The sequence below is a fragment of the Chrysoperla carnea genome, chromosome 3 (assembly GCF_905475395.1).
Source record: "Chrysoperla carnea chromosome 3, inChrCarn1.1, whole genome shotgun sequence".
Taxonomy (NCBI): domain Eukaryota; kingdom Metazoa; phylum Arthropoda; class Insecta; order Neuroptera; family Chrysopidae; genus Chrysoperla; species Chrysoperla carnea.
Window position 1 is genome coordinate 28,767,487 of NC_058339.1, and position 17,683 is coordinate 28,785,169.

The 17,683-nt window shown below is 28.3% G+C and overlaps 1 protein-coding gene across 1 annotated transcript; it reads left to right on the plus strand.

Moving 5' to 3' along the window:
* The first annotated feature begins 1,597 nt into the window (after positions 1-1,597).
* LOC123296964 (glutamate receptor 1-like) lies at positions 1,598-17,162 on the plus strand. The gene is made up of 11 exons (XM_044878701.1): positions 1,598-1,691; positions 12,788-12,940; positions 13,022-13,279; positions 13,672-13,925; positions 14,076-14,399; positions 14,634-14,997; positions 15,379-15,473; positions 15,579-16,411; positions 16,477-16,585; positions 16,713-16,925; positions 16,994-17,162. Exons 3-11 carry the CDS (start codon positions 13,054-13,056, stop codon positions 17,069-17,071), a joined length of 2,496 nt encoding a protein of 831 aa, XP_044734636.1. The 5' UTR covers positions 1,598-1,691; positions 12,788-12,940; positions 13,022-13,053; the 3' UTR covers positions 17,072-17,162.
* The last annotated feature ends 521 nt before the right edge of the window (positions 17,163-17,683 follow it).

Genomic DNA, 17,683 nt, shown 5'->3' on the forward strand with positions numbered 1-17,683 from the left:
TATTATACTGAAATAAGATATTTAATTAATAAATATATATTTTTTAATTTTTTTTTTTTTTTTTTTTGCTTTATTTTTTATGGAACATTTTTATACAGTGAGAGCTCGTCATGGAAAAATTTAGAATATAGAAATACACTGTTACAAAGGTCCGAGAAAATAGAAATGCATTGCAATTTTTTGGATAATAAAGAATAAAAAATCCTTTTAAAATTTAAAAATATTTTGCCAATCTTTGCTGCTTAGGTTAGCCTATCACTAAAACCGTCGAAATATATTTTTTTTTTCTTGTTTTATTATTTAAAATTTACAATTTGATAACATGCAATATAAGTTGCCATCGTATTTTTAATATTTCGACGAATACATTTTCCAAATATCACCGCAACAGCTCAAGGTAGGTTTCACGATATTTTCGCAATTCTCACCATAATGAGGCAAAAACGACATTCGCTAAATTTTAAAATTAGTCGATTTTTTGATTGGTTGTTTCAAAATATACCGATTAAATCAACAAAAATTGGTATCTATATTAATTAATTAATCTGGCAACTTATTTTCGAATTTTAAATTTTCTTTCATAGGACTACGTATTTCAAACCAACAAAACTTGTATAAAAATTTTTTTAGTTATGATTTGTAAAGGACAGTATTTGAGTGATTAAACCGAAATGTTAATTTGTTGGTTCCTCCCCTAAAAAATTGAACACGAATAAACCGTTAACGATTTTGAATGTACTAATAAGTTTACATCCGCATAATTTTAGATAAAGCTTTTTACTACCCTGAAATACAAGGCAATTTAACGAAACAAATAATTTAATAAAAAATTGTCTTATATTCAGATTAGTTTTCGTGAAATAAAGTTGAATTAAAGAGTCCAAACGTCATACATTTCGTCTTCAAATTTTATAATTCCAATCCCAAATTTGACCAATTTTTTCCCGTTTTTTTGTTTAAGGGCAAATGAATTCATAAAATTTCTAGAATAAAACTATTTTATTAATAAAATATCAATTGTCATCTTCGTTTGTTAAAATTTTAATTGAAATTAGAAAACAAATCATACTTGATAAAATAAGCCCAAAAACGACAATTTAATCTACAAAATTAAATTCAATAATAGTAATTGAACAATTAAATTTAAAATATTTTCCATAACAATTTTAACGCATGCGTCATTATATACAACATTTTCGTTAAACGACGCATGAATATAGGATATTGTATAACATATACAGAAGAATCTTTTTCAAATAAGGTACAAAATATTTGAGCTAATCTGGAATTTATTTTAAAAACTTACTGTCTTTATTCTACTAATTTATTATCAATATATATTTATCTTTGTCGAAATGTAACCTAATTCCATAAAACGTTGAAAATATTCCCATACTATGAGAAAAACACTATATAAGGGAAATATAATGGTAAAGAGTGACTATGATATGGATGCAGTACAATATCATAGAAATGGACCAGCTAGACGTTGAGACGCGACGTTACTACTAGTGAGGCTGGGATAAGGGCGTTAGAAAAGCTGTGTTTTGTTGCTGCCGCCGCCATGACGGCTTTTTATTATTATTGTTATAAAAAATTATCAATAATTACATTCATATTAAATTGTTATATTATTTTATTAATTAATTGTAATAGTGAAGTAAATGCCAACTCAGATAAGATACCATTAGGTAAGTACGTAGCTTATTATTTATTTTGTTTTGGTTAATTAATAATTTATTTATGTGTTATCTACTATATATAGTAAAAGTATATACTATTTTTACTATTTTGTTTATATGTGTAAGAAATTGTTTTGTAAACATTCAATCCAGTCTTTTAATTTACGTTCAATCCAATTAAATAATTTAATGCAGAAACCAATTATTTAAATATATATTATCAAAATAAATTTACTTACTAAAGTTTGACACTAATTGGAACTAAAGTATAAACAAACAAACAAATTTTTGATTAAATTCAGATAATTGCTACAAATCCAATTTTACGAGTTAAAGTATATTTTTTATTAAATTTTGAACATTACAATAATTTAAAAGTTTTAAAAACTAAAAACGTGTATTCATTGCGACTCCAAAAATTACTTTATAGGTCTTCCATAGTTCATTTTGAAACACAAACTTATAAAATTATTAAAAATATTTAAATATACGAATATAAAATTACTTAAATTTGCTACAAACATCTCAATAGTTTCTTCCTTCATAGTACCCAAATAGTTTATAGGTCCTAGATTTGATTCCCGATAGAATCAATATTGTTTTCATTCTAAATTAGAAATTAGCTTCAGTTTATGTACAAATAAGTGAAAATTTAAAACCCAGTGGCTGAACTTTTTTTGGCTTGATTTTTGAATATTTTTGTTTTTTTTTTAATATTCTTTGAATACATTTGTTAATCAGCACGAACGGCTTCACTTACATTCTAAACTTTTTCGCAACCAAAAGGCTTCGCAAATGTTGTTATGTCTATAAACAATTGATGAGGTATTACCCCGCCACTCTATCTAAAATTTTCACATTTTTTATAAAGATATCATATCGTATTCATTATAATTTTTCAATAATGAAGAACACATGAAGTCACTTCTTTTACGTCAAAACTTAATTTTATGGCTTGACTTTTGAAAGTTTTGCCAATTCGAATGAAAAAATATTATTATTAAAAAAATATATATTATTTGTATATATTTGAAGACTTAATTTTATTTTATTTTCAACGTATTTTACATCTATACATTATTTATTTTATTTTATTTGTAAACTTCAATAAAATTTTCCGACATTTATTTTAAGGATAGCAGTGTCAAATTTTATTTATGCTTACTTAGGCCTATCAAAAGATCTGTTTAGCGAGCATGATGATCAAGATCAAGTTCAATTCTAGTCTCATATTGTAGCAAATTTAGGCTACGTGAAAAACTTCCTGAAAAGGTATTATCAGAAACTAGCCCTTTGCTGTTTTAATCCTCAAAATCTGAAACAAGCCGAAATTTTCATGGTTTTTGGATTTTTGACTACCGAAGTTGACGCAAACTATACCGAACTTTCAGACAACAATGATACTGGATTATCAATCATAATTGTTTATTTAATAAAAACTGCACAAAAAATAAATAAAAGTTCTAAGTAAACCTAATTTGTATGTTTAGTATAGCAATTTAAATGTAGTTTTCTAAATGGTACCGGTACGTTTTCAGTAAATTTTCTATTGGCACGCTTTGAAAATAATAAACTAAACGCAGTTTTTTTATATATCAATATAATATCAGCATAGAATTCCTAACAGCTAAAATAATAATCTCAAAATATTATAACATACTTTTATGAATTTTTTTACGCCCTTATCTACAAATTTAACCGCCCTATAAATTAATCGTTTAATTTCGCATAAAAAAACATAGACCCTATATACATTCACAAGAACAATTCCTCTTTTTAGTCATATGAACTTCCCAATGCATTTAATTTTCGAGAACTATTTTGTATAAATATATTTATTATAAAAAATGAAATCTGGGTTAATATTTTCATTTAAAAAAAATTAAATAAAGAAACCCTCTTAACAATAATTTAAAGCGTACACCTTTTCCCTGTTGACAAACAGGTGAGATAAGTTCTATTTACAAGCCTATTTTATTTAATTATCTAATTAAAAAATGCTGTATACATTCAGAATAGTATTTACAATTTAACAGCATGACTAATAAAAGTCAATGTTATAACTTATAGTTCATTGAAATCGGATGAAAACGTTCTATTCAAACAATTTAAAAAACTTTCCTTTTTTAGATTTGACACCTCTTGCCTACAACCTCATTTATGAGGCTATCATATCTTTAAATGGCACTTTACGGAGCGACTTACTAACTTATAGACACAAATCACATAGCTTTTTTATTTTACCTCTATTTTTAACTGTTTTTTAAAGTAGTCCGGCTATTTAAGCAAAAAAAAGTACCTTACGGCGCTTTCCAAAAAGAAAACAAAAAAACTTTGCTTTTTGAGGCTTTTACGATATTTTTAGATTATTAAATTACATTTACGTCATACAAGTTGCCTAGTTTACGATATTTTTAGAGTATTTTATTATATTTACGTCATACAAAATGCCGACATACAGTTAACGACACAACAACCGGACTACTTTTAATAAAATTGTCGTTACTGTAAAAATTTGAGTTTATTATACAGTTTATCGTTCCTTGAACTTTGTATTTCTATTTGATTACGTCGACTTATACCTTTCTCAGACAAATTTTAAGTCGTTACAAAAACAACTTACCTAATGGTGAAAGAACTGCTATTACTTGCTATGTTTATACAATAAATAAGGGTTTCTGAACAAAACAGTAGTAGATGAAACTATCAGATTAAAAGGTGCAATCTGTTGAGAAAATATCCTCGCTTACAGGGTGGAACAGAGAACTGTGCGAATCTTAAAACATAAAATATTATTTAAGTTATATTTTCGAGTGATTTATAAATTGTATTTTTAACTAAATTAATTTTATCCATAAAAATTATCTAGCTCAATTACAATAAAATTAACTAAATGAAATTGCATTCAAAAAATAACTCCAGTAAAATAAATCAGGTGAACACATGCTTCCAAATGACAAAGTTACCTCTTTTTGCAGGACTTGAACCACCTATTTCAGTTTCATTCTTGGAGTGCTTCAACTGTTAGTACTTTGTTATCCAAGTATGTCTTCTCCTGATACTCTTCTGTTCATACAAACTCAGAAACTTTTTCTTTTTTCATTAACTTTATTGTCATTCAAATAATAGTCCTCAGTACCTTTCTGCATCACCCTCTTGTACTCCTACATTATATATTACTAAAATATAATGAATAGATGAATCCAAAGTTTATACCGGACACAAAGTTAAAATATAATTAAGAAGGGAAACAAACAACACTAATGAAATTCTATACTCTACTGATTCAAGAATCTTTGTTAACAAAAATTTTTCATACTTTCCCTTTTGACTATACCTTCACAAATATTTTTAATATCATTTTATTCTCTACTTGAATGTTTAATCTGAATTTTCTTATAATCCACTAAAAGTTTCTTAGGTTTTATGATTTCAAGTATATATAGTAAACACATATGGGTTGTTCTACAGACTAAATAAGAAAATGTATCTAATTCCGGCCTGACATCTTTTATACATTCTAGTAGAGAAACTCAGTTTATTATAAACAATATAAAACGCCTTTCAGCTTATGTTAAGTGAAACACTCAAAATATTTTTCAGTATTAGATTTATGGCCATTTAAAAGAAACGAAGCGACATGAAACTCAGAGTGTCTATCTGCATGGATTTTAAAATCGTGTCTAGGAAGAAATAAAGTATTCTATGTATTAATAAACAATCTTTGTGCCAAATTTCATCGCAATTCGCTCAATATTGATCGCGTATACACACAAAAACAATATTTTAGTATAAACTTCTCAAGATCCTGGATAATTCTTAGAAACATCTTATATAATTTAACAGGCTCCTCAGATAAACCATAATAATCTTCGAACTAGTTCGAACAAAAATAATCAGAAATATGTCTTCGCATAAGCAACAAATCAAAATACAAAACTTACCTATATCATTTCTTGCTTTCACAAGTGAATGTATTACCAGGATTCTGAGAACTCGACTAATTACGACGACTGTACTGTGACTCAATAACATGCTAGATGAAAAACGAGAAATTTATTAAAAAATCTGCCTGCAGGCAACAACAGTTGTAAATGCGACACTGTTAGAGACAAAATCTGGGAAGGGATTTTTAAATATATTTTAAACTTCAATATTTTGTTTTAATTCAAGGTCTGAATGCCGTAGCAAAAATTTGGCACTCGGATGGTACTTACGTTAAGAAAATAATTTATATTCGAAATTATTATTAGTGGCCAACTAGAATTAAGTGAAAATAACAGTATGTTATACAAACAAACATACTGTTATTTAGTAGTAACACATGTGTAATAGTAACACATTTTTCATTTTGTTAAAATATATCCCTTTCAAGGCCCACAATAAATACATTTTTCAAATTTATACAAAATATTAATTAACTAGATTGGTTTCGATTGGCTTGGCATTAAAGTAGCATTAAACCCTTAAAACTTAAATTAAAAGTTAAAATAAAAACTAACAAAAAATTCGCAGCGGAGGAGAGATTGAAAAATTAACATATTTTTATTAAAATCGAATACCTATTGTATTTTTAATTTATAAGAATTTCATTTCGAAAACTAGAGAAAAAAATTGCAAGAGTACTTTCTTTTTTTTACCAAAAAATACTAAAATATTTTTCATTTAGAACAAATTAAAAATTTTGTACTTTGGGCTTAGGGTTCGAATGGAAATTTGTAATTGTATTAAAACTAACTGGAGATTGGAAACGAAAAACATGAGGCGTTTCATCATAAAAAACCAGCACCAATTCAATATAATTTCATCAACGATTTCTTCCAATTAAATGAGGCTCATGTTTTTCGTTTTCAATCTTGCAAGTATTTTAATAGCTATGAATAGTAAAAATTATTTTATATTTTTTAGTCCATTATAAAAAAATGGTAACTTAAAAATGTTTTTTTTTTTTATTGTAACACAGAAACGCAGTTATCTTAATTTGAATAACATTTTAAAGACGCCGAAAATTCCTTATTTTGTAGAACAACCCTTATATACTATTATAGGATACTTTTATATACTATTATAGGATTCTTCAAGCACATATGGTAGAGTAGGTATGGTATGACTTATAAAATATCTAACTAATAATTTAATATAAAAAAACAAAAATATCAAGGGATAAACTATACATATACACAGTAAGTTTGCACAACGATGCGATATTATAGCATCGCATATCTGCAATAAATATCAAAGTTCCCAAAGGTGTTATATAAACTAACTATATGCAATGGAAGTAATCCGTTTTATATTTTACCTACCGTAACAAACTTTGAATATTGATATGATTATATTATAAAAGTTCATATATCTAAAAATATTTTAAGGATTATTACTTTTAATTTATATGGAATAATAAAACAATTAAAACAGATTAAAATCTCTGAAATAATTCTTTTTAAGGTAGTACGAGTGTCAAAGCAAGTTTAGACTTGTGGTTGAAATTGTTTGTACCTTGTTTTCAACTTTGATGACGAATTTTGTTATAACTTCATGAATGTAGACGAAAAATAAGAATAACATTTTTCGATATCTTCCTTGGTTTTCGAAATATTGAAAGCTTAATAATTAAACAAAATTTTCATTTTTCGGTATTTTGAAAATTACTCCAGATGTCGAAAAATTTTATTCTTACTTTTCGGCTTATATTGTCAAGTTATAACATAATTCTCTTTTATGTTTATTTCTCCACTACCGTGCTCATACATCCTTAATTATTTGAGCAAAACGCGTTTTTTTATTTTCAATAATTTATTAAGGCTTTAACATTAATTTGAATATATTTTTTTTAATTCCCACCGACTAGTTTTAGAGAAATCTATGAATACATCATCCATCTACCGTTTTCTCATAAAACCAATGTTAAATATGTCTACTTTTGAAGTCATTTATTTATTTTAATAATCGGTCACTACCCCTCATAAAATTTTTAAAATTGATTTAAACTTAGTCCAACTGCATATTAAATAATTGACCTGGCGCTTGTACATCCTTAAGCAGATAGGGCTTCGAAAACAGCTTCTTATATTAAATACTTCTAATGTGTAAATAAGAGATGAACGCTCTTTTTCAAAAATCTAGATATTAAAAACATTAAATTTTCTAAAACAAGCAAATACTTTTTAGGAAAAGGACAAAAAAAACAAAGAGGTGACAGTATTTTATATTCTATTTAACCCGTAAAAAATTTCTTATCTGGTCCTGCTTTTACCAATCACCTTTTTAAGAATATTGATTCACATAAAAAAAAGCAATATTCACTAAAATAAAATTTCTATCTCTGTTATATCTTTACCTCTTTTTGTACTCTAGTTTGAACAATGTAAGCAGAAGTATGATAATAAATGAATGGAAAATTGCATAATTAAAAAATACGAACGTTATATATGGTAGGCAGACAGGCAGACACATCATAATCATGCCCTTATTTTATATTCAACGTGTACTAAATACTATACCTACCTACTTATTGCATATAAATCTATTGTTTGAATTAAATGAACTAGAAGAACTATTCTAAAATTTTATAGATATAACAACTGTTAGGATGCATTATGTTTATAATGAGAAATTATATCATGCTTAACTTTGTTGAAGCTCGTGAAAAAATGGACGTTATTATAAAATATATAGGAAAGAGTAACTGCAGACACACTAAGGATCACTACAAAAAAAAACCACTATATTGAAATGAACCATTTTTGAGAAATAATTGAAATTTAGAAAATTTAAAAAACTCCCGACAAATGAGATTTATTTCTTGTACATCGATTTTTGGAAACTTAGCTGTAAAATGTTCTCAATCAAGGCGGTTCGACCGTTTAAGGGCTACGATGCCACTGAGACACAGACGCGCAGATAAACACTTTAAACTTATAACACTCCTTCTTAAATCATTATCAAAGTGATGGTTAAGGATATCAGATGAGATGAAATTACCAAATTAAATTACCTAATTATTTTACCATTTCAGTTTTCAAAATGAATTGATCCAGGTTTATTTGACCACAAACTGACTCGATTTTGAAGAAAATCGCCAATTTTTTATTTTTTTCGGGAACGGGACTCTAAGCTCGCACTTGAAACACTAAGCTCGCACTTGATAGCTAAGAACACTATCCGTTAAATTACCTTTCAAATGAAACCAAAAAAATTAAAATCGGTTCATCCGTTTAGACGCTACGATGCCACAGACAGATGCCACAGATGATTTTTCATAGACTTTTCGAGTAATGCAAATCACAAAAAAATATTTTTTCAGATTTTACGAATTTTTTATTCGAAAACTGTAGGATTTCGAGAAAAATATCTAAAAACGTTTTTTTTTCCGTAGCGATTCGGTCAATATTACTTATTTGTTAAAAAAAAATTAGTTTAAACAACATCTTATCGCGCTACCCACTGACAACCTTTATTTTTACGTTCAGGAGCATATTTTTAACGGCATTCTGCAAAAGTTTTCCATGCGAAAATTAATCATGCTCAATGAAGGATTTTTCCGGGTCTAATTATTTCATAAATATTTAATTATTATGCTAATTTATATTTCCTGAATGTGTGTATAAACTGGATTTTAATTTTCTGGAGCAGACTTGTAGCATACATTTGTTTAATTAATTTTGTTTAAAGTACCTCCATGTAGTGGAGAACCATAAATTAACACTTGTCACTAAAATATGTTGTTTTTCTTTCATATATTATAATAATGTAATAACACACATGGAACCTTGCATAAATAAATAAATAAATGGAAAATGTTTAAACTCATTTTATATATTATGTTTTAATCAAGCAGTTAAAAACCCTAGTGGCTCTTATGTATGCAAAAGTGCATAAATTAATAACAATATACATGCTTTAATTAGTTTTTGTTTCAATTCCAAAAACTAGTTTTATAACCAATTTATACAACTTCCGCCAACTTTCGAACCAAATTTTAAAACCGCATCTCGTTGAATTGAAAATTCGTTGAGAAAATTAATTCTGCAAGTAAGGAATTTTCGCCATTTTTTAAACCGCTGTAACTGTAAATAGTATTGATTATGGGTATAGGCAAAAAAATTGCTAAATAAAATTAACATTTTGCTGTTTCGATTCCCGTCATTGAGATTGCGATCGGATAAAAACTCAGACCTTACGGCCTGCTCAAAGTCAATCACTTTTTTTCAGACACCTAGTGCAAAATGGAATTGAGCAAAAACTATTAGAAATCAAATGAAAAGTTTCACAGCTAATTTTGTTTTTTGAGATATCAGCTACAAGATGTAGGGGTGAATATTTTTTAAAACAATTGCAAACAAATAAATTCATTTAAAAAATAGCGTTTTCTCGGCATTATTTTCGCATTTTTTCGCAAAAAATTTTTTTGTTTGTTTTTTTCATTCGAAGTTCTAGAAAAACAAAAGGAACAAAAAGTTCCACAGCACAAGAAAGCAAAAAAAAAATATTTTGCGGAATTTGCTGAATAACTCTAGTCCCCAGGTGCCGTACGAGCGGACTCGGCAGGTCCATTATGTAAGTACCACCCTCCATAGATTAAAACCATTTCTGACCTGTAACCAACAGCAACACGTACAATCCTAATAAATTCTCTATTGACCTATTCTATTGGCCTATACTAAATAATATTCCTAATAGATTTATTATGAAGTTTCTCTCTACTTATTCTCTTTCTTTTCTTGGTTTTAAAATAAAATAAATGATAATTATAGGGATTTATCTGTGCAGTGTAAGTATATTGTGCATATAAACATATGATGAAGGCTTAAAAACTCTTTATCCCTACACCACCCATCTAGCTATACTATGACATTATCAGTGAATACTGATTTTAAGTATCTTTTATATAATTGCTAATAATTATGAATATCATTCCAACCTGATGATTTCATATAAGCACATTTTTATTCACATTCTTCGAAAATTTTCCAAGTAAATATAGTTGAATGCGGTTAATTTAATATATCTCCAAATTTATAAATTTTTTTGATTCCATTACAATAATTACAAGTTTTTTTTTGTGTCACAAATTTTAAAGAAATAAAAATAAAAATAAAAAACACTTCTAAAAATTTTATTCAATTTCAAGAAACTACTAAAAAAAATCACATATAACATTATAAAACATGAAAAAGTACCTACATGAAAATGCTTAAAGGAAATGGAATGAAGTCATAACTGTTGAAATCATAGGATGTTGGTACTCTATAATATAAAATATTATATAACAAAGAAGTATAATGTACATTGAAAAAGAATATCTATGAAAAGCTTTTTCTTATTGTTGTTAGTACAGTTCTTTCTTAAAAGATAACTAGATTATTTTCTTTTATGTTAGAAATAAATTTATAGATTTAGTATATGGTTGATATACAGTGATTGAATTTATATTGGATGAACGGTGGTCTGTACCTCAAAATGTTATCCTTTATTTATATAAAAGGCTATTCTCTTCGCTGGTAGATATCCTTTCATATCTCCCAAGCTGCAAACCTATAAACTGGTATTTAGCATGAGGAAATACCTCAAATAAGGACGACCCATACATATTAAAATAACCAGTGGGTTATTATAAAAAAAATCCCATATCATATCCTATTAAAAGAAAATTCTGCTTATTTTTGGCCGAAATAAGAATTGTACATTTGTTTTTATTCTCCAAATTATCTCAACTACCTCCTAATTTTGGCTGCACAAGAAATACCTGTAATACATATAAACTTAGTCAGAACTATACACTCGCACAGTAAGGCAAGAATGCAACTTGAAACAATCGGCCCTGAATTTAACGTGAGGAAATGTGTGAGACAAAGCGATCCAATGTCACCCAAGTTGTTCTCTGCTGTGCTGGAAAATGTTTTCCGCAAACTAGACTAGTCACAACTAGGACTAAATGCTGATGGGAAAAAATTGAGGAAAACCCAAATAACCTGGAAGACATCTTTAGTGAAAGAAATTCAAATCATCAGAAATTCAAAAATTAACGAAACTTTGCAAAAAAGAAAAAAACAGTTTTCCTAATGTTCCATTATAAAAAAATAAATCCTATCTTAATCTTTTATTTCTGACTATACTAAATGGGTGAACGGGTGATACTTGCGGTTTGAGACCCGCTGTATTTTCTGAAAATGTTCGTTTCTTTTAAGGATAAAATTTACTACTATCTGATAATGTATGTGACACACAATTCTAGCAGTGGCTTTTATATATTCTTTTATTAAATCATGTAGAAAATGGCTAGATAGCGAACATTAAAAAGCTTTTTTATTACCTCAAAAATTGTTTCCAGTAGCATTGACCATAGTTTCTTTAGTATAAGCTTTTACACAAAAATTTTAAGAATAAAGTAAAAGATCCACAAAAGACATTGAATAGTATATTAAACTGAAAATCAAAAATACCAAGAAAAAGATTCATGGCTATAAAATTATAAGTGTAAGTAATTGTAATTCTCTTCAATCCCAGTTGATAAATGGTTTAAATTAAATTGATCAAGTTTGCGAGTTTTTAACGTTGAAATACTCAAAGTTTTTGTACAATCAAAATTTAAATGAAAAATCTGATCGTCAAATAAGCTTGATTATCCCTCATAAATTGAGATTATTATGACCAAAATCACAGCCCAGCTCATTTGACGATTGGACGAGTGTTTTTCAAGATCGAAAATCGCTCCATTTAACAGTTGGATGAGTACCTAGTTTCTGAAATTATTTAACAAAAAAATGTATACGAAGAGAAATATCCTGGAGTAATTTCAAACCTTGCAGTGGCAGTAGGCAACGAAACCAACTATAAATTAAGAGCTTCAAAAATATAAAATTGTATTAATTAGTCAATAAATGATTAAAAGATGTTCATATAGCTATCTCCAAAAGAAATTTTGGTGTGACTCTTGGTATTACAATTTAACCATTAGCGACACTTAAAACTGAAACATTTTATCTCTAAGCTCTTCTGATTTAAGAACGAAAATAGACAGAACACTTTCCTTTATAATATATTTCAAAATAAAAATGCATACCTATATTCTATTACTAATTTTTATATTTTGTCATTTACAGGTGCAATATTTGAACAAGGTACAGATGAAGTACAATCAGCATTTAAATTTGCAATAGCAACACATAATCAAAATATTACTGGTCGAAGATTTGAACTTCAAGCGTTTGTGGATGTCATTAATACAGCTGATGCATTTAAACTTTCACGACTTAGTAAGTATTATGTAAAAAAAATAATGAACTTAAAAAGTAAATATAATTAGTCGTTTATCATCTATACAAAATTTTTTTCAGTTTGCAATCAATTTTCACGTGGAGTATTTTCTATGGTGGGTGCTGTATCCCCTGACTCATTTGATACACTACATTCATACAGCAACACTTTCCAAATGCCATTTGTAACACCATGGTTTCCAGAAAAAGTTCTTACACCATCATCTGGATCACTTGATTATGCAATCAGTATGCGACCAGAATATCATCAAGCAATTATTGATACTGTTCGATATTATGGATGGAGAAAAATTGTTTATGTATATGATTCGAACGATGGTGAGTATAATGAAAATCTTTTACGAATAGAAATCCGACAACACAGAATATGAAATGAGAGTTATATTAAAGAGAAGAATTAAAATCGTTAAATCAAGCATAAAATAATATATCAAAGAAATTTTATCGTTTTTTTTTTGTATGGAAAAATGATTTTAGCATTTGTTGTTCTTGGTAGAATCATAAAAAATGGAGATTAAATAATTTTAAGCTTATTATCATCGTAAAAAACTTTCATAGTGCTGTGAAAGCAAACACCGTTTTTTCTCAATTTTATTTTTACAAATTAAAATATATTTCAAATCCCTCCCCAAAGCTCAGTCTATATCTACATAAATTTTAAAAAACTTCAAAATTCAATATTTTAATTAAGTTTATTTTCATTTCCACAGGTTTATTAAGACTACAACAAATATACCAAGGTTTACATCCAGCAAAAGAAGGTTTTCAAGTAACAAATGTGCGAAGAATATCAAATGTAACTGAAGCAATGGAATTTCTACGCGGATTGGAGGATCAATCACGATTCAATGATAAATATATAGTTTTAGATTGTTCAGCACAAATGGCAAAAGATATTGTGATTAGTCATGTACGCGATGTAGCTTTAGGGAAACGAACATATCATTATTTATTAAGCGGTTTGGTAAGTTAAAAATGATTTAATATTGGCTTATAAAATCAGTTCTCCTTAATTTCACTGCTAACGATAAACGTATTGATTTCGATAAACAAAAATTTAACAAAATATCCACAAAATTATGTGTTATAAGGCATCATTATTTTATGCATTTAGATTATGGATGACCGTTGGGAATCCGAAGTAATTGAATTTGGTGCAATAAATATTACTGGATTTAGAATAATTGACCAATCTCGTCGATTGGTAAAAGATTTCATCGATGGTTGGAAAAGACAAGAGCAAGCCACATTACCAGGCGCTGGACGAGAATCTATATCAGCTCAAGCAGCATTAATGTATGATGCTGTATTTGTTTTAGTTGAAGCTTTAAATAAAATGTTAAAGAAAAAACCAGATTTGTTTAGAAGTAATTTTCGTAGAGGTCAAATGTTAAGTAATGGAACTAGAGCTTTAGATTGTAATACATCCAAAGGATGGGTAAGTTATATTATATTGTAATCGGGCTTGCGTAAGCGAGAGATGTGAGATAAAAGTAGTCTTAGTTGTTTATAGAGATATCCTGTCTTATAGACAGACGTGTGTATTTCTCATTTCGAGAAATTTTCAAGGGTTAAAATAGTCTCCTTACTCAATCAATTTTCTCGCTTACCACGGTTCCACTTCAATTTCAAACAAATTTATGAATATTAACAATAAAAAATTATTTTGAAGGTAACTCCTTGGGAACATGGTGATAAAATTTCAAGATTATTACGTAAAGTTGAAATAGAAGGATTAACAGGAGAAATTCGATTCAATGATGATGGACGTCGGCAAAATTATACTTTACATGTAGTAGAAATGACAGTGAATAGTGCAATGGTTAAAGTGGCCGAATGGACTGATGAAACTGGATTTACTCCTGTTGCAGCAAAATATGTACGGTTAAAGCCGCAACAACAAATTGAAAAGAATAGAACTTATATCGTGACGACAATAGTGGAAGAACCGTACGTTATGATAACGGATAACAATTCATTTGAAGGATATTGCAAAGATTTGGCTGATTTAATATCTAAAAGATTGGATATACAATGTAAGTGTACATAGATAGTATAATGAACTTTTTTGTCCAATTATAATAATAAGCTTAGAAAATCTACTTAAAACTACAAACAAATTTGTAATCATGTTGGAGCTACTTATCAAATATTTGTATTTAATAACTCCAAAGTTATTCAGCAAATCGTGATTATTGAATAAATGCATGGTTATTCCTAAAATTGGACTTTGAATTATTCTTGGCAATCTCTAGAGGTGCAGCTACACTTACCTGGCCTCCCCCACTTGGCGACGCCCGAGACCTTTAGGTTTTATAAGCTCTGTAGCTATTTAAACAGTGATCACTTACAATTTCTACATTTTGTGTTCGTATATCATTTCAAAATAAATTCACAAATTAAAAATTTTATTTTAGATGAATTAAGAATAGTAAAAGACGGAAAATATGGTGCTGAAAATCCTGAAATGAAAGGAGGCTGGGATGGAATGGTTGGGGAATTAATACGAAATGTATGTAACTTTGTCATCACTTTTGTCATCAATTAATTATTTTATAAATAGCAAAATAATTAATTTTAAAATTTAAAATTATACAATTATTTTTTTGTTTTTTAGGAAGCGGATATAGCAATTGCTTCAATGACCATAACATCCGAGAGAGAAAGGGTGATCGATTTTAGCAAACCATTTATGTCACTTGGAATTTCAATTATGATCAAGAAACCGGTGAAACAAAAACCAGGAGTGTTTAGTTTCTTGAATCCTTTATCAAAAGAAATTTGGGTATGTGTAATATTCAGTTACATAGGCGTTAGCATTGTATTGTTCACTGTTTCACGATTCTCACCTTACGAATGGAGGTTATTACATTTATCCGGTGAACATAGAGATCCTCCAGGTCAAGTATCTGCAAATAATTCAATGGCAAATGATTTCACTATTTTAAATTCATTGTGGTTTGCACTGGGTGCATTCATGCAACAAGGTTGTGATATATCACCTAGATCTGTATCTGGTCGAATTGTTGGTTCTGTATGGTGGTTCTTTACATTAATTCTAATTTCATCGTACACAGCTAATTTAGCTGCATTTTTAACTGTTGAACGTATGGTTGCGCCAATCAATTCACCAGAAGATTTAGCCTCACAAACAGAAGTAGAATACGGAACCTTGTATCACGGATCAACATGGGACTTTTTCCGAAGATCACAAATAACACTTTATTCAAAAATGTGGGAATATATGAAATCTCGTAAACATGTGTTTGTGCATACATATGATGAAGGAATTCGAAGAGTTCGTGCATCGAAAGGCAAATATGCTTTATTAATTGAATCACCAAAAAATGATTACATCAACGAGCGAGAACCATGTGATACAATGAAAGTTGGACGAAATTTAGATGCTAAAGGATTTGGTGTTGCTACACCGTTAGGGTCACCTTTAAGGTATGCAAAAAGCTTAATCAGTTATTTACCCTTATGCTAAACAATTTTTATTTTTTATTTGTTAGAGAGAGTATAAATTTAGCAGTTTTACAGTTGAAAGAAAGTGGTGAACTTACGAAATTGACCAATAAATGGTGGTATGATCGAACGGAATGTAAACATGGCGATAAACAGGTAATAAAAAAGCTTTTTAAATAGATTTTTTTTGGGCTATTGTCCTGGAAATATATTCTTCGACTCTTCGAATAAAGTCACATTATAAAAAAATTGTTATATAATATAAATATTTCCTAATTTTAAGGATGCATCCAGAAATGAACTGTCTTTAAGTAATGTTGCTGGAATATTTTATATACTGATAGGTGGTCTACTGTTGGCATTAATTGTAGCATTACTTGAGTTCTGCTATAAATCACATTCAGAGGCAACAAGAGCGAAAATACCATTAAGTGATGCAATGAAAGCTAAAGCTCGATTAACAATTGGCGGTGGTCGTGATTTTGATAATGGAAGAGTAAGTACTTCCTTTAATTCATATTAATTTATAAGAAGAAATTTATTAAAATTTTTAATTATTTTTAGTACTATACACCAGCCAATCAAATAGCAGGCAATCCAGATCAAGAGCCAATTCATACAAATACACATACACAAGTATAGAATAGTAAAATAAAAAGTATTTGATATATGAAACTGCCGTAAGAATATCAAATGGTCCGTCAAATATTTTATATTTTTGTTGTGTAATGATAAACTGATAACATGGATGATTTTTTTCTTACAAAAATCATTAACAAGCAATGTAAAATATTTTTTACTTGAAATGTTATTAATTTCTTTGAAATCATAACAAAATTGATGTTCTATAATATTCTAAAATAAAAATGTATTGTTTATATTACGTTAGAAACGACATTACAATTTCGAGAAACATTCTTTTTCATGTTGCATTAACAATATATTCTTGGTCCTAAAATCAGAAAAAACAGAATCATATATATCTAACGTCGGTGGTTGAAAAATACTCGTTTATTCTAAAACATGTCAGTGCGAGAAAAAAAATTATTTTCTATGAGTAAATTTGAATGAGAATTTTTTTAATATCCCAAAAGGGGGCGTCCATAAATTACGTGAGGTGTTTTTTTAAATTTTCTGTCCCTCCCTCTCCCCTTGGTGAGATGTCGTGAGGTTTTAGTCAACCCCCTCCCCCGTCTCCCAATCTCACGTGAGATTTTTCAGAATGTGGGTTTATTACGTAAACGCGTTAGATTG